At 44.8% G+C, this 27,333-nt stretch overlaps 1 protein-coding gene across 7 annotated transcripts in view; it reads left to right on the top strand.

Annotated features, from left to right (window-relative positions):
- LOC138521088 (copine-5) overlaps positions 1-27,333 on the top strand; it is a 1,203,840-nt gene that overhangs the window by 800,542 nt on the left and 375,965 nt on the right. For all 7 annotated transcript variants that reach the window (XM_069633646.1, XM_069633648.1, XM_069633647.1 and 4 more), the window contains one exon: positions 6,790-6,853. In XM_069633646.1, the coding sequence (XP_069489747.1) occupies positions 6,790-6,853 (64 nt within the window). The remainder of the gene's footprint in view (positions 1-6,789; positions 6,854-27,333) is intronic.

Below are 27,333 nucleotides of genomic sequence, written 5' to 3'. Positions count from 1 at the left end.
GAAGTTACTCTTCAAGATAAATCAGATATTATATCCATGGATGAAAGTACCGAGGCCTCGGAATTGGCTGAATTGAGTGAACATTTTGACCATGCAAAAGAAATCATAGACAATGAAGGTAAAAGAGAAAATAGTGGAAAGAGAATGACACTAAAGGAGGGGGGATACTCAACAGAAACAACAGAATTATCAATAGAAACCCCAAACCACCCTTCATGTCTCCCAATATCCCGCTTATTTGATGACCAAAAGGCTTCTGTAAATAGATCGGTCCTACTAAAATTATTCGATCATATACCACCATTGCGTATGCTGAAACATAGGGACTTTGGCCCTCATTACGAGTTTGCTGGCCCTGAAACCACAGTGCCGGTGAGCTTACTGGTGTTGTTTCCGGACTGACAAACTACGAGTTCTGCGGGTGAGTGCAGTTCCCCCCGCCAGGTCAGACCTGGTGGGTGGTACGGCAGCCATCCTCAGGGTTTCACAGAAGCACCGGCACTATTGCGCACAGTGCCGGTGGAATTCTAGAGGACATATGCATTTGGTAGCTGAAAATGGATCTTTCCCCTCTTTACAGTCAGCTAAAATTATCTTGATACAGGAAACTTGGCCTATGTATGAAAGTATGTTTGATGGGTACCATACTTTTTGGAGGTCTGCTGAGAAAGGAGCCAAGGGGCGTCCTTATGGATGGCTCCTCACCCTGGTTGCCAATGACATAGAAGCCAAGGAGATTAAAATAGAAGTTCAATCCCCATACGTTCTTATGGTGAAGGCAGTAATATCTACTTGCCTAAAATTGTTGATTATAAACATATATGATCCACCAAATAAATGTATGACTGGGGAAATACATGATAACATCTTAACGACTATTGCAAGTATGGGTGTGGTTAAAAAAGAAACTGAGATCATTTTGGCCAGGGACCTGAATGCTAAATGTCTTGAATACATGATTACAGATAAGGGAGTGTTTAATGAAAAACAACAGGAGAGCAAAGGAGGGGCTCAGAAAGGGAGGACAATAAAATGGATTAATATTTTGGATTTGCTTAAACTAAAAATATGCAATGGGAATGTAAGAAGAGCTGTTCCTCCAGCTAACACATGGAGGTAATGGTACATTTCTCTGAATATAGCGATCATGCTGCCCTTTCGATAAAGATAAATGTGCTGAGGGCTGGAAAGGGGGGTGAGGAGTACTAGGCGAGATAACAATAAACCATGGGAAAACCTGGCTGAGCTTGTGTCCCAAGAGTCTAAAAGCAATAACTAAATATAAATCTTTCTTGGATATTGGCCTTATTCCGTGTGCCTCTTCCCCGGAAGCTCTAATGACATGGATTGTTGCTAGTACTAATCTATTTTTGGGTAGACTGAATTTGTTCAGTGTTATTGGTAAGAGAAAACACATACAACCGTAGGAAAATTAGACCAAAGGAAAGAAACAACTACTTCACCGATCCCTTATGAAAATCGCGCCAATAGAAATGAACAAAGGAGCTAAGGCCTTATTAAGGAAAAAGGTCAAATCCAATTATACAAATGTATGAGAAGTCACCTAAATCATTCAAAACTAGGGCATGGCAAAGAGTATACTCAGCCATGAGGAAAAATTATGTTATAGCATCTATGGAAGGTTTTCAATAATAGAGTTGGCCAACCTAAGGAAGCCTTGTTGAATAGCACATACGCTAATATGGGGGGAAAACAAGTAGGGGACACATTTAGATGAGAAAAAGAACATAAAATGCTGCAGAAACGAGAACTGAACTTTAATATCCCATGCAATGATATCCTCCAGCTCATTAAGAAGTAAAATAAATCTAGAGCCCCAGGCCCGGATGGGCTCTCTGATTTGGTAATGTTGGGGAACCCGTGAAAATTGGAAGGGATTTTTAAATTGCTTTTTGACAGTGTGCTAAGAGCACGACTAATCCCTAAATCCTGGACCCTATCTTACTTGATCCCCATCCACAAATATGGTAGTAGAGATAACCCGAATAATTATCGCCGGCTTTATTTATTAGATGGTTTTGGCAAAATATTTGCAGGGTAGATACTCCATGAAATAGAAAAATGGATCAGTGAAAATAGAATATTAAGTACATTTCAGATAGGATTTCCGAAAAAAGCCCTATCCTGCTGCCATAGTATTTTGATTATGAATAAACTAATTCACCAGAGCAGTCTTAAAGAAACACCTCCCCTTCATATCCTGTTTGTAGATTTTGCAAGGACATTCAATACGATAAATCGGGATAGGTTGTGGGATAAATTGAGAAAGATGAAAATGCCACACCATCTGTTATAAGCCTGTCAAGTATTATGTCAAGATACAAAGGCGCAGATGAGGCTCAGAGGTTCGGGAGACATGTTAGATCCCATAGAATTTGCCAGAGGAGTGAAACAAGTCTGTTTATTAGCCTCAATATTGTATAATCTATTTAACACGGATCTAGATACATATTACTGGCAACCACTAATGTACACCAAAATTGGGTAAATAGAGAATTACATGTTTAGCCTATGCAGACGACCAGGCCATTTTTGACAGTACATTGGTAGGATTAAAAAGAAGTGCTTACAAATGGATGAAATATGCTAAAATTAATTATCTCTATAAACAATATTGAAAAAAAACAAAATAATGAGTTTTGGGATCACAAAAAGGATAAAAAAGGTATTGCTGTCAAAGAAGAATGGATTGAAAGAGTAGATTACTACAAATATCTGGGCTATGAAATAGTAACTAAAAGAAGTGAAGCTGAAATGCTAGCACACCGTAGAACAAAGGCTATATCCATTAGGAGCATGCAGAAGAATTTTTTTAACGACCAGTTTGGGCTATCATTTGATTGGGGTAGTCACTCTGCATTGCCAAAAATTGGTGGCAACGGTCTCATATGCAATGGAGTGCTGCTTCTTGAAATTGGATAGATGGGCTGATGGGCTGGAAGGGCTGATATGGCGCAGAATACTGGGCCTGTCAACAGCCACTCACAGGCAAGCCATCTGCATAGAGCTGGGACTAACTTCTTTAAGCACCCTAAATAAAGTAAAAAGAGGAATGATGTATTTAAGGATTATGCTAGCGGAAGATGACACAATTTTGGAAATAATAAAAAAAGGGATACAAGAAAATTCCTGTAAAAGTGGAGAAGATTTAAAGACTTGAACACGATATTCTTTAAGGAAATTGATTGGATGCGGATCTGGGCAGAGGAATTGGGGGCACTTAGGGCTGAATCACAAAAGAAAGCAAAAAATTGTTGGGATTGGGTATGCAATCATGACCATGTAAGTAGGTTAAAGTGTTTGGAGGACTATGTGAAAGTTTGCTTCACCTATAGATGCCCACAAAAATATATATACCTCTTCCCGGATCCTATGTTTCGCAGGATCTTTATGCAAATAAGATTTTAAAAACTCCCGGTTTTAGAAGTCTCAGGAAAATGGCTGAATATCCCCAAAAAGAAAGGAACGTGTAGACTGTGTGAAGACTCTATAGAAACTGAATCACTCAGGCATATACTAACTGGATGACCCTATATGCGACTATATTATCATTATAATTATAGACACCTGGCAGAGGTCTTCCAAGTGATACTGGGCGAAATGTTTTGGTTTAATGGTCTAAGTGGATGAAGTTTGGGAAGAGCAATTGCACTGATCCAGGTATGGATGGCATTTGAGAAGGAGATATTTGCTAAAGAAATTAAATAATAGGTTAGTAGGTAGTCTTGCCTATTTCAGAAGATAGGATGGTTTGATTCCCTCTAAGTTATCCCACTGTCATGCAAATGATGTTTTAGTACTACGAAATTGTTATGTATAGATTAAATTAAATTAAATTAAATGTAAACGTTTTTTGCATAATAATGTGTATTTATTGGAAAAGTTCAATGAACTAAAACACATTAAATACATTTTTAAAGGTATGGTAAATGTACTGTACTGGGGATTCCCAATGAGGGTGAAACCTTTATTTGGTGTTGTATTCTTGAGAGCTCTGTCTGATAAAGCTATGTATAAAATAGTGCTGCCCTATATGATAAGGAAATTTATTTTTCATGGAGCAAAAATGCAAGCATTTCGTTTTACAGCATCATACCCACAGGGCTCCAGTGCGTAACTATAGAGCATCATAGCCTCAGCGCTCCGGTGCGTGACTACACGGCATCATACCCACATGGCTCTGGTGTGTGACTATACATCATCATACCCACAGGGCTCCGGTGCGTGACTACAAGGCATCATACCACAGGGCTCTGGTGCATGAGTGCATGGCATCATACCCACAGGGCTCCGGTGCGTGTCTATACGGCATCGTAGCCTCAGGGCTTTGGCGCGTGACTGCACAGCAACATACCCACAGGGCACTGGTGCGTGTTTATACGGCATCATAACCTCAGGGTTCTGGTGCGTTACTATACAGCATCATAGCCTCAGGGCTCTGGTGCGTGACCATACGGCATCATAGCCTCAGGGCTCTGGTGCGTGACTATGCGTTATCATACTCACAGGGCTCTGGTGCATGACTACACGGCATCATACCCACATGGCTCTGGTGCATGACTATACATCATCATACCCACAGGGCTCCGGTGCGTGACTACATGGCATCATACCCACAGGGCTCTGGTGTGTGACTTTATGGCATGAAACCCACATGGCCCTGGTGCGTGACTATAAATCATCATACCCACAGTGCTCCGGTGCGTGACTACATGGCATCATACCCACAGGGCTCTGGTGTGTGACTTTATAGCATGAAACCCACATGGCTCTGGTGCTTGACTATACATCATCATACCCACAGGGCTCCGGTGCGTGACTATATGGCATCATACCCACAGGGCTCCGGTGCGTGACTACACGGCATCATACCCACAGGGCTCCGGTGCGTGACTATATGGCATCATACCCACAGGGCTCCGGTGCGTGACTACATGGCATCATACCCACAGGGCTCTGGTGTGTGACTATATGGCATCATAGCCTCAGGGCTCCGGTGCGTGACTATATGGCATCATACCCACAGGGCTCCGGTGCGTGACTACATGGCATCATACCCACAGGGCTCTGGTGTGTGACTATATGGCATCATACCCACAGGGCTCCGGTATGTGACTACACAGCATCATACCCACAGGGCTCTGGTGTGTGACTATATGGCATCATACCTACAGGGCTCCGGTATGTGACTACACGGCATCATACCCACAGGGCTCTGGTGTGTGGGTCTATATGGCATCATACCCACAGGGCTCTGGTGTGTGACTATATGGCATCATACCCACAGGGCTCCGGTATGTGACTACACGGCATCATACCCACAGGGCTCTGGTGTGTGACTATATGGCATCATACCCATAGGGCTCCGGTATGTGACTACACGGCATCATACCCACAGGGCTCTGGTGTGTGACTATATGGCATCATACTCACAGGGCTCCGGTATGTGACTACACGGCATCATACCCACAGGGCTCTGGTGTGTGACTATATGGCATCATACCCACAGGGCTCCGGTATGTGACTACACGGCATCATACCCACAGGGCTCTGGTGTGTGACTATATGGCATCATACCCACAGGGCTCCGGTGCATGACTACACGGCATCATACCCACAGGGCTCCGGTGCGTGACTACACGGCATCATACCCACAGAGCTCCGGTATGTGACTACACGGCATCATACTCACAGGGCTCCGGTGCCTGACTATAAATTGAAGGTGAACTTCTAGGGAAGGCTACCAAGAGGCTCTCCTATACTTATTTAGCTGAAATGACCCATTCTACACTAACAGTATTTTTTTGTATTAACTTGTTTAAGGTTACTTACATAGTGCCTTTAACTAAAGTGCTTTACAAAGAGTCACACAGTCCAATAATGAATAAGGAACAAAGTTACGAGCCAACACAAGATTAGCCACAAGTTTACTCCTGGGTCGTAGGTAAACACAAGAGATGGGCTGTGGCAACTGAATCCTCTCGCGTGGCACTTGGAATTCAGTTGCTGGTTAGCAGGTTTCTCAAATGCAACTGAATTTGGTGAACTTGTTGCAAGAACCCAGAAGGAGGTGTAGCCCACACCTCATGCGGCAACTAGTGGGGGCTGTACTTGGACATCTTGCGCTGGTTGTTCTAATCAATAATCACAAAGATTTCAGTATATGAGCAGTGAATACAAATGTAATTGAAAGATAGCGAATCAGTCGACACGTGTTTCAACCCTCACAGGTCTTTCTCAAGGCCAGGACATTTATCAGGCTTCCCAGTGATCTGGGTATATTGTTCACTGCGAATGAATCCTGGATGAGAGGGCAAAAATGTGCACGGAGTCCCTCACGCTGACATTGATTGGGCTGGTCCAGCCGGTTGGGGGCAACAGTAGGGTATAGGTAATGCATGGCCCTTTGGGGGCTTATAAGCAATTATCATAAGGAGTGGGGGGGACCTTGCAATCAGTCCTCCTTCGGCCTTTCGGCACAAGATCAATACAGCGCCTTTCGGTTCCGCACACAGTCCTGTAAGTCGTAATTTGCAACTGAAAAAATGAAACACCAGTAGATAGTAAATAGACCTTAGTTTATTAAACACAAGTAAATAAAAAGTGAAGGTTGGCGGAAGGTGTCCCACATAAGAGCCCACCTGGAAGCTTCCTCCAGTGACACCGACGTAGAGAATTTGATTACTACTTTTTGCATGGCCCCTTCTGCCCGCCCCAATGTTACTCCACATCGTGCCTGACTCTTCTCTGTTGCTTTTTATTTTGTAGGGGCATTCCTGGGAAGAAGTGTGGGACCATCATCTTATCAGCAGAGGAACTGGGAAACTGCAGAGTAAGTCCAAAGCCCTGTGAATGGATCAATCCTTCTCCTCTCGCTCCCTCCCGCCCTCCACTCCACCCATGGCACTCTCCTTCATCCACTCAAATCTCCTCCTTTGTTTCAATGCATCCTTCACCTTCCTAATCGCCATCCACACAATAAGCCGCTCTATTCCTGCAACAATGGGCCCCATTTTCCACATTCATCTGCAATATTCCTACCTAAGCGCTGTGATTTTGCCACCCCGAGGCGCAGTTTTCCGATCTAATGATCCAAATTTGCTACACTAAAATGCCATTGTTCCACAAGGAGATTCCATGCACCTAGCACACCAAACTGCACTATTGCTATGGTGATGCAGTGCATTTGCTAATCAAGAATATCAAATTGGTGTCAGATTGTTGTCAATCCGGTCATTTCGCAATATTATGAATTTGCCAGCAAGCCTATACTACCCATTGGCCTTGTGGCGGATTTTTGCGCTGTGGTTTGGGTTTTCCTGCGGTGTCCTTGAACCTTTGGCGCTCTCTGGTGAAGTAGTTCCACTTGATGCTGTTAGTGTGTCACACTGCCTTGTTCTAATGTACAGGGCTCGCTTATGAATTTCCAGGAGGTTGCCAGTGCCTGGATTTTAGGGCAGTGGCATTGAAGGGGTAATAACATTGTAAGAGATAGAGGTCTTGTGGGGTGCCTGGGCCCCGCAGCACCCGGGTACACAGCGTCCCCTCATTCATCACAGGGTAACAGAAGGTTTTGCTGCAGCAGAATTGGTCGTGGGAGAATTCGTCGAATTTGTTTAACAGCTTTTGCCGCGAATATGAGGGGGGGTATTTAGGTTTATGCTAATGATTGTGGGGGCTATGGAGGGGTTGGTGGGGGCCTCCCCCAGCATATATTTGCGGCAAACTCAAAAAAATTCCCTCAACCAATTGTTTTCGAGGAAATCACATAGAGCCTCATCACAGTACAGTGCGCTATTCCCACGGCAGTGCGGGTGAATTTAGCAAACCAAAGCACAGACTGCCTTTTTAATGCTGTAAAAATTCCACCACCTCATACACCAATTACATCTATGGTAAGTGCTGTGTCAAACATTGTGTAGTGTTTTTGCAACGTGTTCCTTCTTTACCACTTGCATAGACTTACACTGCACTTGCAAGAGCGTGGTTTATACGAGTATACTATTGGCCCGATTCATGGAAATGTGCGCAGAAATCCCTCAAGGGCCATGCGCAGAGAAGGACACTGTGCAAGCCTGCGTGCAGAGTAAAAGATTCACGCCCCACGTGTTCATGGAATTCACTGCGCAAACTAACCGTATTAAAAAAAGTCACACCCAGAACGCCCCTGACATGCCCCCACGCAAAGCAAAAACAGCCAGGACAGCTATCTTTATGTGCTCCCACGGGCGCAATGACACGCACCCTTCAAACAGTGCGTGGGATCCCCCTGACAGCATGCGTATGAAAAATCGTAACTCTGTAATTAGTCAGGAAATCTGTGTCCAATACCCTGTAGACAATTCCTGCACCCCGCTGAACTGCATACACGCACCCCTAAATCCTATCGGAACCCTGACTGCGTGCACGTACCCCATTATCTGACTTGTGATCTTACCATTGCGTCGCAATTCCATGTGCAAGTGCCTGTACACATGACTTTGGGTTGATGAATAGTATGAAGAAGGACTTGCATGGCCAATTCCCTTGTGAGAGGTTGCACACTCGAATCCATGAATACGTCGTGGATCGCGCAGAGCCTCGCAAACTCCACCCAAGTACTGGTAAAGTACCACGCATTCGATTTCATGAATCGACGAACGCGGATTTGCCCGCTCTTTGGCGCGCTTGTGCCTTATTTTCCACGCAAATAATTCCATGAATCGAGCTCTATATCTATAGATGTAAATAGAGGCCTTGTTGTTAAAAAGTATTTATTTTCTTTAAATCTGACCTTTTTTACCAACCTTCCTTACTTTTTTTGAGAAAAAAAAAACGGACTGTCATTTTGGGAAAACACTGCGGCTCAAAAATCTCAGACATGTTAACATCAGTAGTGTTGCTAGGTCTGGAAAAGATGTGGGGGCTATGCCTTACTTAACGTCAGATCCCTTGTTGCTCACCCGACTGAAATCGCTGACCTCATCCGTTCAGAAGACCTGGACTTCCTTGCCACCACAGAAACCTGGCTTCATACAACAGCAGGTCCCTATCTAACCCTTGCGGTTCCTGACAACTACTCCATCCTTAGGGCCGACAGACCTAATGCTCGTGGAGGAGGGATAGCTCTCATATTCAAATCCTCGCTTGATATCAGATCTATCACTGTCCCCATACTAAATTCATGTGAACACCTCTCCATTAAAATACAAACTTCACCTAAGACCACTATCACCATGGATCTAATATACAGGCCCCCTGGCCCAATAGGGACCTTTGAGGAAGATATAACCGCCCTCATAGCAGAGAAATCTAAACCTCTCTCGCAGAATATTATCATAGGTGACTTTAACCTGGGTCTCAATGATCCTCATGATACCCATACATCTTCCCTTGCTAATGCCCTCTTTGAACACAACTTCACTCAACTCATCACCTTACCTACGCATCAGAAAGGCAGAACCTTAGACTGGCTCGCTGCCCACAACTGCAACATCACCTGTAAGGACCCCCAACCCCTCATATGGACTGACCATCTCCTACTCTCATTTGATATTAGCATCAACAACCCGAACCACATACAATGCCCCCCGGCACCAGCCTGTCTGACTAGAAACAAGCGTAACATTACCGTAGAAACCCTCATTCCATTGGTTTTACCTACCCTTAACACGATCCTTGACACATCGGACTCCAACGTTCTTGTAGACACCTACAGTGACGCCATGTCCAAAGCCATCGACATCATTGCCCCTTTAAAATTACATAAAAGTAAACCTAGAGCCCATCTTAATTCATGGTACAAACCGGAACTTAAAATACTAAGAAATAAGAAAACTAAAATGGAAACCCTGTGGAAAACGAATCCTTCTGAGGAACACAAAATTAATCTCACCAATGCATCTTCCCTCTATAAAAAAGAAATAATTCGCACCAAAAAGGAAGCCTACAGTGTAAGAATAAACAATGCTAGCTCCAATACCAAAGAATTATTTACTATCTTGAAGGAGATAGAAAACCCAAATCCACTTATGGACATGTCCTTGAAGGATCAATCATGGTGCACCAGCATCCAAAACGCCCTTGCTAATAAAATTACCGGCCTGCAAACGAAAATTGAAAGTAAAAGACTACAACTCTCCAACAGCAACCTACCCACCCCCAGTTCACCTACTACGTCCAATACTAACTGTGGCTTCACCTTCAAAAAGGTACCCGCACTAGAAGTGCAAAAAATTATAACTTCTCTCAAACCGTCAAACTGTAAAGGGGACAGCTGTCCCGCACAGATTATAAAAGATGCTGCTAGAGACCTCTCCCCATTTATTTCTAAACTTATAAACGTATCATTCTCTACTAACTCAGTACCTAACAATTTGAAACAGTCATGGGTCCTCCCTCTTCTAAAAAAACAGACCCTGGACCCAGCCATTCCTACTAATTACAGGCCCATCACTACTGTTCCCTTCCTGCTAAAAATTCTGGACAGAGCTGCCTACTTACAAATCCAGAATTACCTAGAATCTAACCAATTACTGGGACTGCGTCAATCTGGCTTTCGACCTCAGCATGGAACAGAAACTGCCCTTGTTTATCTTAAAAGTTAGATCAACGACATTAAAGACAAGGGTAAGGCTGCTATCCTACTCCTCCTAGACCTCTCAGCAGCTTTCGACTTAGTCGACCATAAAATACTCTGTAACCACCTCTCCTCTGCTGCTCACTTCTCCCCTTCTGCTGTCACATGGATACAGTCCTTCCTGGCCAACAGAACCATGAGGGTCTTTTCCCCTGTGGCAGCAGCAGACCCAATCCCCATTACTTGTGGTGTCCCACAAGGCTCATGCGTTTCCCCCACTCTTTATAATATTTTTACAAAGCCTCTCTTTGATAAATTGGATCGTCTGGGTGTCACCTATACAAACTATGCGGATGACACCCAGATACTCCTCACCATATCTGGCAATTATAATACTGATGTTACCAGGATCAATGAAATTTTCTCTGTCATTCAGGCATGGGTGGCCACACATGGCCTCTGCCTGAACGACGAGAAGACTGAACTGCTCATTGTTGGTTCACCTAACAACCTAAAAAAACTGAGCCCCAACTATTCTAAAATCATCATCGATGGCAACACCATCCCTGTCGCCAAAAACGTGAAAACTCTTGGTTTCTATCTTGATGCCAATATCAATCTCACCAAGCAAGTCAATTCCACCGCTTCCTCCACTGCTAACACAGGAAAACTAATTCGGGCCTGCAGACCTTTTCTCTCGACCAACAGCTGCCTTACTTTAGAGAGAGCCCTCATACAGTCCAAGCTAGACTATTGCAACAGCCGCTACCTAGGTGCTAACCAAGCTATAACTAGTAAACTCCAAGTCATCCAAAATAATGCGCTACGAGCAGCACTAAATATTCCTAGGCGAGAGCATATGTCCAACACAAGAATCACATGTAAATGGCTCACCATCCAACAAAAAATTGACCTCAAAACTTTCTGCCTCACATACAAAGCTCTCAACCACTTAGCCCCCCCCATCTCACCAATAAATTCACTTGGAAGCAGTCCAACAGAATTACTAGATCTTCCAACACCCTATGTCTCATGGTGCCCAGATTTAGCTCTAAAAGAGCCGGAGGCTCTAGCTTCACTGTCCTCGCCTCCCAATGTTGGAACTCCCTGCCTCTAAACATTAAGTCGGCCAGTTCCTTCCAGTCCTTCAGAAAACCTGCCATTGGGTGGCTATTGGCACAAAGTCAATTAGTATGCTAGACATAGTCACTACCTGCATATATTGTACATGTACCAGTTATGTCTTATTTGGCCATGGCCTGTACTCCCTGTATATAATTTCTGCTAATAGCATTACTGTTATCTACCATGTATTGTGCTTTGTAACTTGTACCAGCGCCCATTTACTCCCGGGTCCGGAGCGCTTTATAAATAAAATAAACAAACAAACTAGAGTCGGGATTGTCATGACTCTGGGCTAGCCAGCCTTTTGGTTGCAGCCCCTCAGCTACTATCCGGGGGTTCAAATCAAAAGACCTGGGGCTATACCCCCCTACCCCTCCCTCCCAGCGATGCCTCTGGTGACTATTTAACCCTTCTGACAATGGTTTTGTAAGTCCAGCATAGTCTGTACACTACAGGAATCTGTGTCATGCACAACATTTGGTATGATATGGAGCAGTGTTTATTAAGCCCAAACATACACCTTGAAAAGGCATCACCGCACAATGCAGTTCCTTTATCCATTTACATTGTCTTACATTCAAATTAAAGGTCTTTAAGAGCGAGTATGTTGTTTTAAATAAAATTGGCTGAAGGAAATTGTTGCTATAATTGTAACACAATCCTTAAACCCATCTATGGAAATCGAACAATAGGCAAAGGCTGTACCTGAGTTTTCAATTTCCCCCTTCAGGAATGCTTTAAAATAAATATGGATATTATGAATTTAGACATTGCTGAATGTCATTAAATGTCCACAGCTTTGTTCTCGAATGTCAAGATAACAATCACACATAGCTTATAGTTCAATTAATAGAACCGCCATAATTGCCAATATTGGATGCCATAAGTATCCCCGGGCGTAAACTTCTTCTTCTATTGAAGTGTAGAATGAATCATTCTCATCGTTTTGGATGGATTTAAGATCCCCAGGAAAAACCCTGATGAATATCACGGACAAACGTGGTCATCCATGTCCGACCAGGGAGTAGCAATAGGTTACGTTTGTTTTCTAATTCCAAAACCTGGCTTGCAATGGACTGATGTACTTGTGATCCAATGTGGATTTCACCACGTGATTTTTGATCTTCGTGACTCAATGAAGATTTTAGTTGGTAACTCCTAGTAAGAACGTTTCATGACTGTATAATTGATTTTCTTGAGTTTGTTTTGACATTTTATTAAAGGTGTGGAAGGGAAATCGTAGGTACTGCAAAATGTCCAGTGTTGGATCTGAGAGCAATCATGTTTTCTTGTGAGTGAAGCCCAATATGCTCATGGATGTTACATTAAATGTGTGTTTAACTTATGTGTGACCTGGTGCTTCAGGCAGCAGCCCGTATCTAGCAAGATGTTTCCATGGCGTACATTGACAGCTTTGATATGTTATGTTGTATTATGCATGGGAGCTTCTAAAGCGTGCAGTTTCTGCAGTAACCTCATGGCAAGTGTGCTGGTCCCCGAGCTCCCCCAAGAATTAAATACTTGCTTAGCCGTTGAATGAGCAAAGAGAAGTATCTTCTATTCTAGTCTATAGGTTTTTTACATTGCGCCAACACGCCCAATTGCCCCGGGGCGCTCACAGGACAAACCACCACAAAACATAAAAAAGGAAAGCATCAGCTATTTATCAAGGAAGATTAATCCACTTCAAGTTTTTCTTGAAGACCATCAAGGATGGTATTTCCATGTGAGCCAGGGAAAGGGTGTTCCACAAGTGTGGGGTCAGAGAACTAAAATATCTCCTGCCATCCAGGCATGTGTTAAATTTAGGAATGCCCAGCCAGCGGAGTGGAAGATTCACTCAATGAGCATGCTTGGCAGTAATCAGTTTACCATGGGTTGATCGATCCAGTCCCTTGTTGTTAAAAGGCTTGAAATATGAAACATGTATTCACTGCATATGACAAAAGAATTTTTTCGAATCTTTGTATTCGAAACTTTTGTATGTAGAAACTATTTTTTCGAAAATATAACCCGATACACATTTGGCTTTGGCAATAAACCTTAAAAATGGTATGAGCAGCAGTGTTTTATAGACGGTCTAATATGGACCGCTTACTTTCATGCTCTAAATATGGGAAGATCCTCTTCAACATCCAGGGTTGTAGGGAATCTACTTGGAAAAGAGCGTTGACTTGCAGGATTCATCAAGAAAATCCAAGCTTTGTACTTTAGTAGTGGGGAGCTGATATTGACCTAGTTCATTTGGCCAGAAAGAAGAATTCTATAATTCACGATGTGGGCACGGGACCAAAATCATGGATTTTGTGGGACATTAAGATCAGAAAAATCTTAGTCTTCCAAGAGTTGATCACTAGAGACCCAGATTAAGGACACTAAGTGGACGTTGCGGTATCAGAGATTGTTATGAATAACTGAGTGTTGTCCACATATTTAAATAATTCCAACCCATGGCTTCATCAGCGGACTCCTATACACATTAAAGAGGTGGAGAGACAATGAAGAGCCCTGTAGCTAGAATTCAGGTCTAAAAATGGGGAAGTCTGTAGCCAAATAGCAGTCCTCTACAAATGAAGCGATTCAATGGTGTGTCAAGTCTTTCACCCCCTTATCCTTTTATATATGCAGCAGTGTGGCCTGGCCAATCATAATGCATGCTTCTGATAGCCCTAAGAGGATGAAGGCAGTGGTATTTCCACTGTCCACCTGGATTCGAAGATCACCCAATAGCGCAAGAAGCACATTTGTAGTCCCTCTAGCTCTGAGAACGCTGCTTGAACTGTGTCCAGCAACCCAAGTGATTCCATGAAGGACCGCAGTTTGGGGGATCGCTACTCACTCCCGTAGATTGGCTTGACAGGGCAAGTTCCAAATGGGAGCATCATTTAGCATTTCCACTGTATCAGCATTATTTGCTAATTTTTTTAAAGAAAGTCATAATCATCGCTTTCTTCAGGCTACTGGGAATCTAGGCCCACAAAAAAGAACCTTTGATGAGCTTCAGCAGGCAGTCCACCCCCCACCCAACATGTCACTAGGTGTTTAAAGAGCTTTGGTGGACAGGCATATAATCGAGAGCCTGAACCCTTACAATCCTGCACCTGGGACCGGAACAGCTCCAGAGTGATGGCCATCAGATCAGAGGCAGGCTGGATCGTTTGAACGCAGGATAGTCTTATCAAAGATATTATCTCATATTAGTTCTGTCTGTGGTTTAGCCCAGATACCAGTGTACATAATTTGAACTTTATTCACCAAAAAAGTTTGCCAGTTGATCTCAACGTGATTGTGATGGTGGGCTGTAGAAGTCAAGGCGTTAAGCCGGCTGGGCACCTCAGTGATTATAAATCATTATTTCTGAGAATTGGCGCTTCACTAATGGGCGTATCATAGTATAATTAAGTGGCACCAGCTAAACTGAGTGTGGATCCCTGGTCTGCCGCAGCTGTGTTTGCAGATCAGGATTGAGGTGAACTGGTAGAGCTTAGTGTAGACTCTGGTGCTAGAAGATCAGGGGTGTTTTGACAAGGATGGGTGCGCAGTAACAGAGCTGTGAATGATATCCCTTTACTGTTATGCCCCAGGAGGCTGTGGGGTGAGATTTCGTTTTTTTAAAGAACCGTCTCTTGGAGTGAGTTGGCGTGTTGCGTATCAGGACTGGAGTGAGGTAAACGCAGGCCCAGGGGAGTTGCTAGGTCTGGAAAAGACCCGGGGCTAAGATGATGTCGGAACTGTTGGGACTGGGGGCTAGCTAGTCTTTTGGCTGTAGCTCTTGAGATTCTATCCGGGGCTATAACCAAACGATCAGGCGCTGTAGCCCTCTTAGCCACCCCCCTAGCAACGCCCCTAGCCATGCAGTTGAATATCGCGGTTAAGGCGCACCCGTGGAGCTCTCTGTTCGTTAGGGTACAGTTACTCGTCACCCCAGGTGCTCTGACGAGGCTGTGCGTTTAGAGCTGTTAAGAGCTGTTTTGGCCATGTCAGGGCGGGCTTCAGCCCGGCTGCTTACTGAGGGGATCGTGTAATCCCCGGCGCCTGCTCCCCGGCATTAGACTTTCAGATCAGCCCTGTAAGGCTCAGATAATGCCTCGCTTTCAAAGGCTGCCGCTCTGAATGGCTCTTTCATCGCACCTGGGCTGGGGACCAGGAGCCCCGGTAGCTCATTTGCACTTGAGACGGCTCTGCGGGCTCGCGCCTTGTCAGGATCCGCTGCAGAGCCACGTCATCCGTGTCCCCTTTGTTCTCAGTTTAGCAGGGAAGATCCCGCCTCATGTAGCCGAGGGGCACACAAGACCCATCTCGGCCTGCGCACCTCCTTATGGGTAAAACATCATATGGAATGTAATCTAATTGGTTATTTATAACGCGCTTAATACCCAGAGCTTTCGAAGCAGGACCCGGGGATCAAACCTGCGTTGCTTTGCAACGTCTAGCTTCCAAGCGAGCGTGTTGCTCTTGAGCTATGTTCCCATAAATTAATTAAAATAAAAACACATCGTGCAGGTGTTCAAATGTATCTATCCCCCGGCCCACGTCCAGACTGACCCCACTCAATAATCAATACAGAGAAATTGGACAATAAATAATTGTACACGCCTACAAAAAAGACACTACACTTTTGCTCTGGATTAAACATCCACAAACTGCCCGTTATTATTAAAGTAGCAGATCAAATTAATGAGAACAATCCCCTATGAAGAGAACACCTGTTTTCACCATCCTTCAACATTGCCAAAAGACATTGAGGTGTGAAAACAGCTTCTTAACATCCGTAATAGAAAAGGAAAAACATGCTTGGAGAATCCTCCTTGGAGGGTGGTATTGAGGGGGTGGTGCCATAGCAGGAAAGTGAGGGGGTCCCAGACAGGGTCGGAGTGGGGCATAAAATTGTCTCGGGCACCAATGAAAAAATGGGCCACAGTTGCAAATAACAATTCATTCTTTTTCTGACAGACTGTTTGAGTAGTGCCCAGGGGAGGATATCCCTAACATGTGATGCAAATTGTGCATTTTAAAGAATATTTATTCAGTAACACTGGTCAAAACTACTAGCCGCATGGTGAAATAACTTATCAAACGGGCCACATGGCCCCAAAGTGTGGCCCACTTTGACCAAAGATCTGGCCCACACTAGCATTTTTTGTTTTTATTTCCAGACATTGCCCTGTTGCAGTTATTCCTTAAAAAGAGATCCTTGATCCCAAGCCACAATAGATTCCTCTTTGTTTTGCACACAGATCCATTTTCCAGCTTCTTCTGACTCTGAAACCCTGGTCTGTCTCTGAGGAAGCTGGATTGCGTCTTAGCACGAGCCAGCATCCATCTTCCAATTATGGCCGCCATAACCATGTTATATATTCCTCTATAGCAAGCTTCTATATGTCTTATCTACCTTACGTTGCTGCGTATTTACACTTACTAGTCAGCAAGTTACGTTATCTTCTTTTGTATACAGGATTACTTTATCATTTCGTACATGTTTCTCTTGTCGCTTCAGTTACAGTCACTCTTAAGTATTTTCATATATCGTTTCAGTATGTCTTTGCACATCCTCTTCATGACATCACTCTGCCCTCATCAGATTTCACTCAGCGCTCCATGTCGTCCAATGGTGTGTGCTGACATCGTTCCACTTGATATCCTTCCACACTCTCAGTGCGAGGATACATTTGACATGGTTGTCTGAGTGCATATTGTCTCTCTTACACTCGATGCCATATAGGGACACCACAGGGAGTCCCATAGAGGGCTCTTCTCCTACTGTTCTAATACTGATGGCGGTGAGGGCGGGAGTTGGGGAAAATGCATCCACCTGCTCCTCTACAACTTGTTGGAGGCTCTGGACCACTAACTTGGGTGGTGGTCGGCTGCCCACACAATAATCTCTTTGGTGTGGGATCTAATGCATCAGTACGTTTCCTGCACGGTTCCTCACCTCCGAAACCTTATTTTGTTCAACCAGCATCTTAAATGCAAAATATACAAAGCTCTTTAATCAAGAATGCACCCATTTCATCACAAACCTCATTAAGGGCTCCCTCCTCTCAGAAAACTGTAAATGAAACTCAGACACCGACCTGGTCGAGCCAACATCTCTAAGATCATTGGACGAATTGGGCAGTCCTGCCTACTCTCTGGGTTTAGGTGGGAGGCTCTGGTTTTAAAGCTGTTCTTCAGGTCTGCATTGCACTTCCAAGATTCTGGTATAGAAGCTAGTTAGTGATGCAGTCCATCAACTCAGTCCATACCTCACTTTGATTGGCTACTGGCGGTCTGTTTTTAGGCACTAACGTTAAGGTGGATTCCTGTGAGGGCGAAATCGTATCTCATCCTGGCTACAGCAGCACTCACACCTGTTGGTTGCCCCCATCCATGAACTGCATCATCACTGCCACTAGACACCGCCCGCGGCCGCCATCATGCTGTTCTTCACCGCTGACTTGGCTCAGAGTAGGCTTGCCCTTAACCCTTGACGCTGCTCTGCTGCCTGCAGTGTCCTCCTGGTCCAGGCCCCAGTGCCCATCCGCCCACCAGTGCCACTGCCTAGTCTATCTGAGTGTTTACACTTGCTACTGTCTACTAATGTCAAAGGCCCTATCGACACAACAGTGCATCAAGCTGTGCACCGCTGCACAGTAAGCCAAGTGCGCGCCACTGATATCTGTGCGCAGCCTGCTGTGGCAGGTTCAAATCCTGGCAAGGTCAACTCAGCCTTTCATCCTTCCGAGGTCGATAAATTGAGCACCACTCTGTGAGATAATAATGTCTTCTGTTATTTCATCGCTAAGAGACCTATGGGTGTCTAGTACTATATAAGAAATATATTATTATTATTATTATTATTATTATTATTATTATTATTATTATTATTATTATTAAGCTACTGTCTAAGCACCTGGTGTAGATCACAAAGTCATTTTTTCAAATTAGTTTACATATGGGTGGGAGGCTTAAGCAAATATGGATGGAGCCTCGAGCATCAATGGGCATGGCACTGGGTGGCGTAAATCTCAGGGTTTTTGATTTTCAGATGTAGGCAGGTTTCGAATTGGCAACTCACAACTTTTAACCCATGAAGAACTTTAGCAGCTGCCTGCAATATGCTATCCAACCACGTTGAGAATGAGAAACAGCACAGGCGAGTATTAATAAGCAAGAGCTACTCACTGCAGTGCCCTGAGTGGTGCCCATTTCAAAAGGTTGGCTGGGGCCAGCTGCTGAGAACAAAAACGGCTAAGGCACCTGTGGAGTGCATACATTGCAATGGCAACAAAGATAAGGTTAATAGCCGCTAATTATCACGAGATGGCCAGCCAGAAGGGAGCTCAAACACTAAATGGCCACTGCAGAGCTCTAAATCCTTCTTTGTCATCAAGGGGATGATCTGGAGGAACCAGTGTTAGAAGGAGATGAGGTGGTAACACTTCTGTATATTCCGTGGGAAGAGAAAGCACAGTTTGTAATGCAAGTGCTGCAAAGCGCACATTTTAAGCCACAGAGCAAAAAATAAAAAAAATAATATTTTGCCATTTTACAAGACTGCTGACCGGCATGGGCAGTGCCAGGCATGGGCTTGGAAGGGCTTAAGCCTTCCCAATTTGAAGCAGCACACATCACTCTGCTTTGACGCCGAGCCCGGGGCTCACACAGCAAGAACCTGTCAGATTTCCCACTTTGGAGAGCAGTTTATTTACTTGCTTTTAAACTTTAAAAGTAAGCAAATACATTGCTCTCTGAGATGAGAAAAGTGTCATTAATGTGAATGTGACAGCAATAAACGAACAGAGGCAGAGGACAAAAGACTGCCAAGGCAATATCAATAGACCCCCAATGTTACAGTTAAAGGCTTACCTGCTGGGCACACCTTTTAGATGGATCACACCTTCAATAATTAGCATTAACTAAATAACCTGTGAGTTGCAGAGGCATAGATAGGATAGGTCCTGAGCAGTCCTCAGTCCGCAGGGAAACAGGTCAGAAAACAAGCATTGGCAATGCCAACAGTTTGGGATTTGTAAAGGTATGGGAAAGACATTTGCCAGGCACTGACGTAGTGGCATTAACTGTGCATTGATGGTAGCAGGTGCAAAATTGTGTATCTGGGCATCTAATATCAGTGCCTGGAAAATGCCTAATACTTGTTTTTACACAAGCCAAAATGGTTGGCTTTGCCAATGCTGGTTTTTAACAGGTCCTCAGTGAAGGACACACACAGTGCTAATAAATCGATTGGCTGAAGGCACGCCCAGATAAGAAATGTTTATTACAGCAAAATGGTGTTTACAGCTCCAAATAAATTATTAACTATCAGAAGACTGCTTTGAAAAAACACTGGCAGGCACTTTGAGTGCAAAGTTTGATGGTAAGGCTTGAATAAAGCGAGCACAAAGAGTTCCCATGAGGAGCTGTTTTGGGCGGCAGGGGCAGAAACTGGGTGGGAATGGCCATAGGGATTATTATGACCCTGAACAGTCAATGGGTAGGCAAACAATCAAACACCTTGAAGCTTTGTGCCCCATCTCATGTGCCAGTTCTCCCTATGTGTACCGTAATGCAATAGTTCCGGCTTATAGGTGTCTCTGCCACCTAATAGCTCAAATAAAAAAAAAGGTTTTGTTTGTGTGCATGCAAGGTTTGTATGCATGCATGCGAGGGAGTGTATTAGAGGTTGCATGTTTATATGGAGGGGATGTCTGGAAGTGCATGCATATGAATGAATGTAGTGCGAATGGTGTACATGGGTGCTAGTGCACGTGTGAATGACAGTGCAGTGTGACGGTTCTGGGTGCTTGTGTGAATGGTACATGAGCTTTATTGGTGCGGGACTTGTGGGTGAATGTGTATGCATGTGTAATGTGTATGCATCTGTGTGTGTGTATCTGTAGGTGTATAGGTGTGTGAGTGTATCTGCATATATGTGGATATGTGTATGGGGCCTGGGAAGGGGCATTGGAGCATGACATTTTTTGGCCAAAGCAACTTGAGTGTTTTTATACAACTGAGGCATTGTAGAGTGGGTGGGGGTTGGGGGGAGTCAAACAATGTGGCTGGCTGGAAATGTTGTACTTGCTTTAAGAGCAAAGCCAACATGTTGAGTGCATTTACGTGGGGGAGGGCATGTTTTACTGTGGCATGGCATTTTATTTACTGGTCTTCAGGTCAAAGACAAATGACAACATAACTGTCCTTGCATGATGATGAGTGTTCTTGTATAATTATATGATATTTATATAGCGCTTTCGGCAAAGTGCTGTACAGAGAACATGCGCACGTGCAATTATCACTGAACCCAAGTTGGTACTCCTTTATCAACCTCGGCAGGATGAAAGGCTGAGTTGGCCTTCCCAGGATTTGAACCTGTGACCTGCAGTTCACACTCAGATCGCAACAGCAAGCTCTCAACCTGTTCAGCTATTTCACCGGCTAGCCAACTAGGACATGTTTTCTTACTGTGTCACGGATCTTCTTTTCTTTTACTGTCATCGCTGTTTTTTCGGTAGCATCCCCAACCCGTGACCTTTCGCCTGATTCTGTTGTCTCGTCTAGGTTTTACATGTGCCCTGAAGCCCATGGGCATGTGGCGCGTAACAATATTTAAAATAGATAAGTGAAATAAGTTAAGGCAAAGCCAGCAGGAGTATGTTTTTATGTGGGGATACTGGCATATATTGGCAGAACCAGCATAAACATGTTTTGTTAAAGAATCATTATTACCATTCAGAGGAAAATTAAAATGAGTATGTTATTACGTGGAGATGCTGGCATATATTGGCAGAACCAGCATAAACATGTTATTACGTGGAGATGCTGGCATATATTGGCAGAACCAGCATAAACATGTTATTACGTGGAGATGCTGGCATATATAGGTGCACCAGAATGGACATGTGTGGCAAAATCATTATGGATTTTCTTTTTTTTTTACACTAGCAAAGTACTGGCATATAGCAGGCAAATAAATATTCAAAGATTGGGTCAGTAGGATGGAATGACACTCCTTAATACAAATTCATATTTTATTAGATACATTTATCGTATGAAAAAACATTTTCTCAGTAAAAAATTCATAAAAAACATTTCATATCAATAGACTGGGTCTATTGTTCAACATATGAAATGAAGCTGTGTTCTTAAAACCCAATGACAAATGAAACATCATGGGTGTTTGTGTTCTGTGCAAATGTATGAATGAGTGTTGTATGTGGCTATGAATGTTGATATGAAATGTTTTTTATGAATTTTTTACTGAGAAAATGTTTTTTCATACGATAAATTTATCTAATGAAATATGATTTTGTATTACGGAGTGTCATTCCATCCTACTGTTCCAATCTTTGGATATTTACTCACTATACCTGAAGGATCAGGGTTTGAAGCGCAGGTCCCCTCCTTTATTTTTCCCCTATAGCAGGCAAAGTCATTCTAATAATGCCTTTGAAAATGCTCCTGTGCATTGTTCGTGACTTGGCATCTAAAGGACTTTTTTCACATCTTGCCCTAAGAACCCGATAGAAAACTGTGTGGGTTTTTTTTTTTTTTTTGTAATTCCCATTTTTAAAGCACTCACACAGCCCGGGGGCATCGAGGCGCTGTTACAGGAATATGACTTATTTGCGTGTTTATAACGCGCTTGATACCCAGAGGCTTCTAAGTGCGGACCCGGGGATAGAACCTGTGTTGCTCCGTGTCGTCTTGTTTCCACAGAAAGTGCATTGCAAAATGCACCATTTGTATCGATTATTTCTAAAATATTCTCATCGGGAGAACCACCCGGAACCCCTTTGATTGGTTTGCGCTTCCTCACTATGATCGGGCACACTTGCGGATTTGGCCGGGGGCAGAAGACGAGCCCTACTACATTAGTGGCACGCCCCACTTGTTACACAATCCTGGCTATGCCTTTTGTGATTTGGGATGGAAGATGCATCTGTTAGCCAAAGAAAGGCATAATTTCTACTGAGCCTTCTGGGCTCAGAGGGGGAGGGGTTGTGGAGGGAGGGGTCTCTATAGAACAAGAGCTTTAATGGCACCTCTCACTACCAGCTTTCAAAACTGCCATTCAACCCCCAAAATGTTGAGGCTGGATCCGCCGCTGCTGGCAACAGAGGTGCAGTTGCTTGGGGCCCCACTGAGGCTCAAGACCCCTATGATTTGAAAAGGTTGAAAGGCCCTGATGCCGCCCCTGCAGATAGGCAATCCCTGTGCTCTTTAGGAAACGTTTGAGCTGAGAACACAAGGACCGAGCTCCAGAGCTAGCCACCTTTATTGAGCTAGAAACGGCCCTTAAATTGGAAACACTCGCGTTATAGAGGATACAATTTGGTGTGCACGCTGCACCAGGAATCCTAATCTTGGAACTCTGACAGGGTGGCCTGACTGCTCGGCCTCGCTACCCTTTGTCAGAATGCGCAGCTTGAAGCGTCTGGTTTGACTTTAGTTTATGACTGAGTTGCTAGGCGGTCAGCAGGAAACCATACTAAACTCTAGCTTTCAAACGCAGAGAGGGACCCTGATAGGAATCTTACAAACAGCACTCCTCCTCCCCTACTTTTCTATATTGCTTCGGAAAGGAAAGTAGGACAGCACATTCCTCTGACACTGGCTGTGATCTTGCACACGAGAGAGTGGGATGCATAGTAGAGTAGCAGCACTCTGTGTAGTTAACTCTGCCCTACTAAATTCCTTCATAGGAAAGTAATTTAAACTCCGGCAGAGTAGCAACCCTCCCCCACCCCCCGACCACACACACATTGCCTATCTGGCCCCTGTACGTGGCAGGAGAATACATGCTGTAATGGCCTTCACCCCGAATGAATCTTTCAGTTTCCACCTCCTTCAGGGATTTGCATAAAAGCTACTTAAAAATGCAGATGGTGACTTCCCAGGGGTCCAAAATGGAGGCTGTATTCCCATCCAGGCTATGGGCCAGAAGGCTGCGCATCCTTCCGGTCTCTGCCCCTGATCACTTAGGAGGCCGATTAGCCACCGCAGAAGAGTTCCCCTCGGCCCGTGCTGGGCCGGGACCACCGCTGCCACATTGCGGTCCATGCAACGGTCCCTTGTGCCCAGCTCTGCATGCCAGCTTCCTAACTGTTTAATTAACCCAAATCCAAATGCAGGAATTAATCACCAGCAAAGACCGGCAGTAGAGACAAGGCTTTTCCGTGAGACTACGTGAGCTCATCTGGAGCCCCCGCGCTCTACCCACGGCCTGGTCGGATGCTCGCTCATTTCTCTACATTTAATGACTTATACTGTGGAGAAACAGCCAAACGTGTGTTCTTTACTGTCCTGGAGGCATTTCTTTTCAACTGCAGGCGCCATCTTGGTAGTTCTTGAACTGAATAATTGTCTTATTGTTGTCAACGGGTGGCGTTACACCTTTGACGCAGTTCACCCTACACTTGTTTCCCCTCTGCGCAGTTATGTGTCAAGAAATATTTGAATGGGGGTTTGCTGAAACTGAGTGCTTGAATTGTGTACGAAAGTAAGGTCTTACGACACTGTCCATCAAGGCTTAGAACTCGGCAGACATTTTGACAGCTGCCTACGCCAAAAAAAATATAATTTCCCACACCACAGCATTCCTATTCTCCACTTGTCCATCATGTGACGCATGATAAATCTGAGAAACTTACACCCTGATTCATGGATTATTTGCGCCGAAAAAAAAACGGGATTTGTGGGCCATTCTACCCGCAAATCCCCATTTGTTAAACAGGGATTTGAGGGCAGAATGGCGCACAAATCCCGTTTTTTTTGGGGCAAATAATCCTTGAATCAGATTCTTAGTCCGACGAAGCGTAGTCTGACTAAATGACTACTGCTCTGCAGCGGATCAACTGCCTACTCAGCCCTGCACTACTATCAAGCCAGCAGGAATCCCAGTCATAATGGTGAAAGCCCAACACATGTATCTCCATCTTTGGTGGTAGTACAGGTCGAAGGCTGGCTTTACTCTCCAAGAGGCGTGTGAGGTGCTAGCAATAGCACCCCAAAAAACTTAAGTACAAGAGCCTAAAATAAAAAAAACATGCCCAATCAAGGTTCTATACAAATACACAATTTTTATTAAACAATACCTACACACATCTAATATGAAAACACGAGGGAAACACACCCCTGTAATAGGACACACAGAATGCAGACGGTTGTTGAAGGGCACACTGGGTAGATGGGCGGGAGTGCTCAGGCACAAGATTGGCACAATGGCACTGCTTAAAAGGCACTATGCTTGCAAAAGTGGACCGGGGATAGGCCTCGTCACAGCTTCTTATGTTCTTGGCTTTGTGGCTCAACAGAATTGAGACAGGTTTTCCTGCATTGAGTCGGGGCGCTGCAGTGCCTTGTCGGTGTCGAGTTGAGAGCGGTAGTGCTGGGCTCAATGATGCAGCGCTGATCGCCGGCGAGCGGGCTCGGTTGGCTAGACGCGGCCTGAGGCTATTGTGGTGGGGGCAGCTTGGAGCAAGAAGAAGCTGGTGACCAGGCAACAGTGTCAATTTGGGGATGCTAGAAGACCCGGCAGGTCTCCGACGCAGGTACATCGGTGGTTAGGGTAATTGTCGAGTGAAACACAGAGGTGCGGATGCTGTTGGCTATCGAGGTCTAAGAGGACTCCAGCAGTTCCCGTGCAGTGACCTGGACTGTGGCAAAGGCACACAAACTGGTGTCCATGCAGTTTGTAGATGTAGGGGGAGCTAGGGGTAACCGCCTTGGTTATGTGGTTGCTGGGTGTCCCAATCACGGGCTCCAGAACAAAGTTTGTCCTTCTGCAGTACCATTACAGGCCCCACAGGGGATCCTTCACGTCTACTGAACAGGAGTCCGGTTCCAGTGCAGCGAGTGTAGAAGCCTTGGTCCAACAGCTGGCACCCCCACTGTTTCCTAGGCATGGTTAGGGGACAGAACTCGACTTTGCCTTCAATGCCTTCTGTCTCTACCCCTCTCCTTTTAAACGAACAATGCGACATCTAGACCCATGCTGCGTGAGCCAACCTTCCCTTACAAGCCCCCATCCACTTTGTTTACACGTTGCCTAGCAACACGTCTTGAATCTGCTGTCCACCCCGGCGGAGCCGGAAGGCAGAAGCCGCCCTGGTCATCCAAGGCCTGGTCTATAAGGCCACCTGCCTGTCTTTAGCCTCATCCAGTGCGTCCGACTACTTCCAGGGAGGAGGAGGGGGGGAGGGCAGGAGCCCAGCACCCAGCCTGCTGCATCTCCATGACCTAGCCTGAGGTCGCCACTCATCTACACCCATCCTGTGTGATCCAACCTTCCCTTACAAGCACCCATCCATGGCTAATATCTGAATTTGATCACTTCCTACCTCTTTGCTGCATCTCTGATCGTCGTCTGCAACTCGATCGTGATGCAGAGGTAAGCTAAAATGGCCGCCGCCATTCTTTGTTTACACGTTGCCTAGCAACGTGTCTTGAATCTTCTGTGACGTGATTGGCCCTGCATCAATATTTGTCCACCCCAGCAGAACCAGAAGGCGGAAGCCGGCCTGGTCATCCAAGGCCCGGTCTATAAGGCCACCTGCCTTTCTTTAGCCTGTCAGTAGCCAGTCCGTACAGTGCGTTGTGCCCTAGACCCATGAAAGCCACCTTCAATGCAGTACGAACCTCGCCACTCCCTCCAGCATATAGCCGCTGGAATATCATTGACCTGCCTGCTGTCATGCCATCTCAGAGGAAAATTCTAAGGTACTCTCATACTGTAGCCCTATCTGAACTACACTGTTTGATATCTCTGAGCTCCTGACCTTGTATGTGGGGTTTGCAATAGTCTCTCAAACAGGCCTTATCTGATTACTGCCGTACTAGTCCAGATCTATCTACCCAGATACCCTCCCGCTCATTGGTACCCATTTGTCTCCGGCCTAAGTCCAGTAATTACCTTGCTCACTCACTGCCACCACCTACTTGTGCTGGAAAGTATAACATTAGTCTATCCAAACCAACTGACTGCATATGAATGTGTTAATTGCTCTAACCTAATCATGCTCCTTACCTCACCCGCGATCTATTCTGCCTAGCATTGCATGCCTAAGCAATAGTATTGCGCGCGGCACACACCATTCCAACTAGGGTGCGCAGAGGTAAAATGTGTTTTACACAATTGTATATTGATATGTATATAATTGTTGTCATGCTTAGCATATTGTGACTACCCTCAGTACAATGATATGCATGCTCCGCTACTCATCTCATAAATGTAACATATATCACTCGAATATGCTTCTCACCTACAGTTTGGTATTACACTTAATGTTGTCATGTTTAATATCTGGAGTTAATGTGCTGATTTAAGGTCCATTTAGTACAATTTCTTGCCCAACTAGTGTGCAGATTCCGCTATAACAATCAGCTGCCAGTAAGCGTCTCTCTCTGTTGTTCCCCACGCCACACTAAACTCCCTTTGCAAGTAGTCACTCTCACCTACCACTAGCTCCCCCTGACACACACACTCCACCACATTTCAAAGTACTCTTTATCACTTCAGTGTCTCAAATGCCCTATGCAAGGCATCCTATTGATACTGCAACCTTAACTCACCACGCAAACCTAGTTTACTTTAATCATGTTTCCTTTTTGTATTATCAAAGACAGTATACCATGCCTTGGTA

The sequence above is a fragment of the Ambystoma mexicanum genome, chromosome 13 (assembly GCF_040938575.1).
Source record: "Ambystoma mexicanum isolate Mex_15411 chromosome 13, UKY_AmexF1_1, whole genome shotgun sequence".
NCBI lineage: Eukaryota > Metazoa > Chordata > Amphibia > Caudata > Ambystomatidae > Ambystoma > Ambystoma mexicanum.
This window is presented reverse-complemented; position numbering and strand designations above follow the sequence as displayed.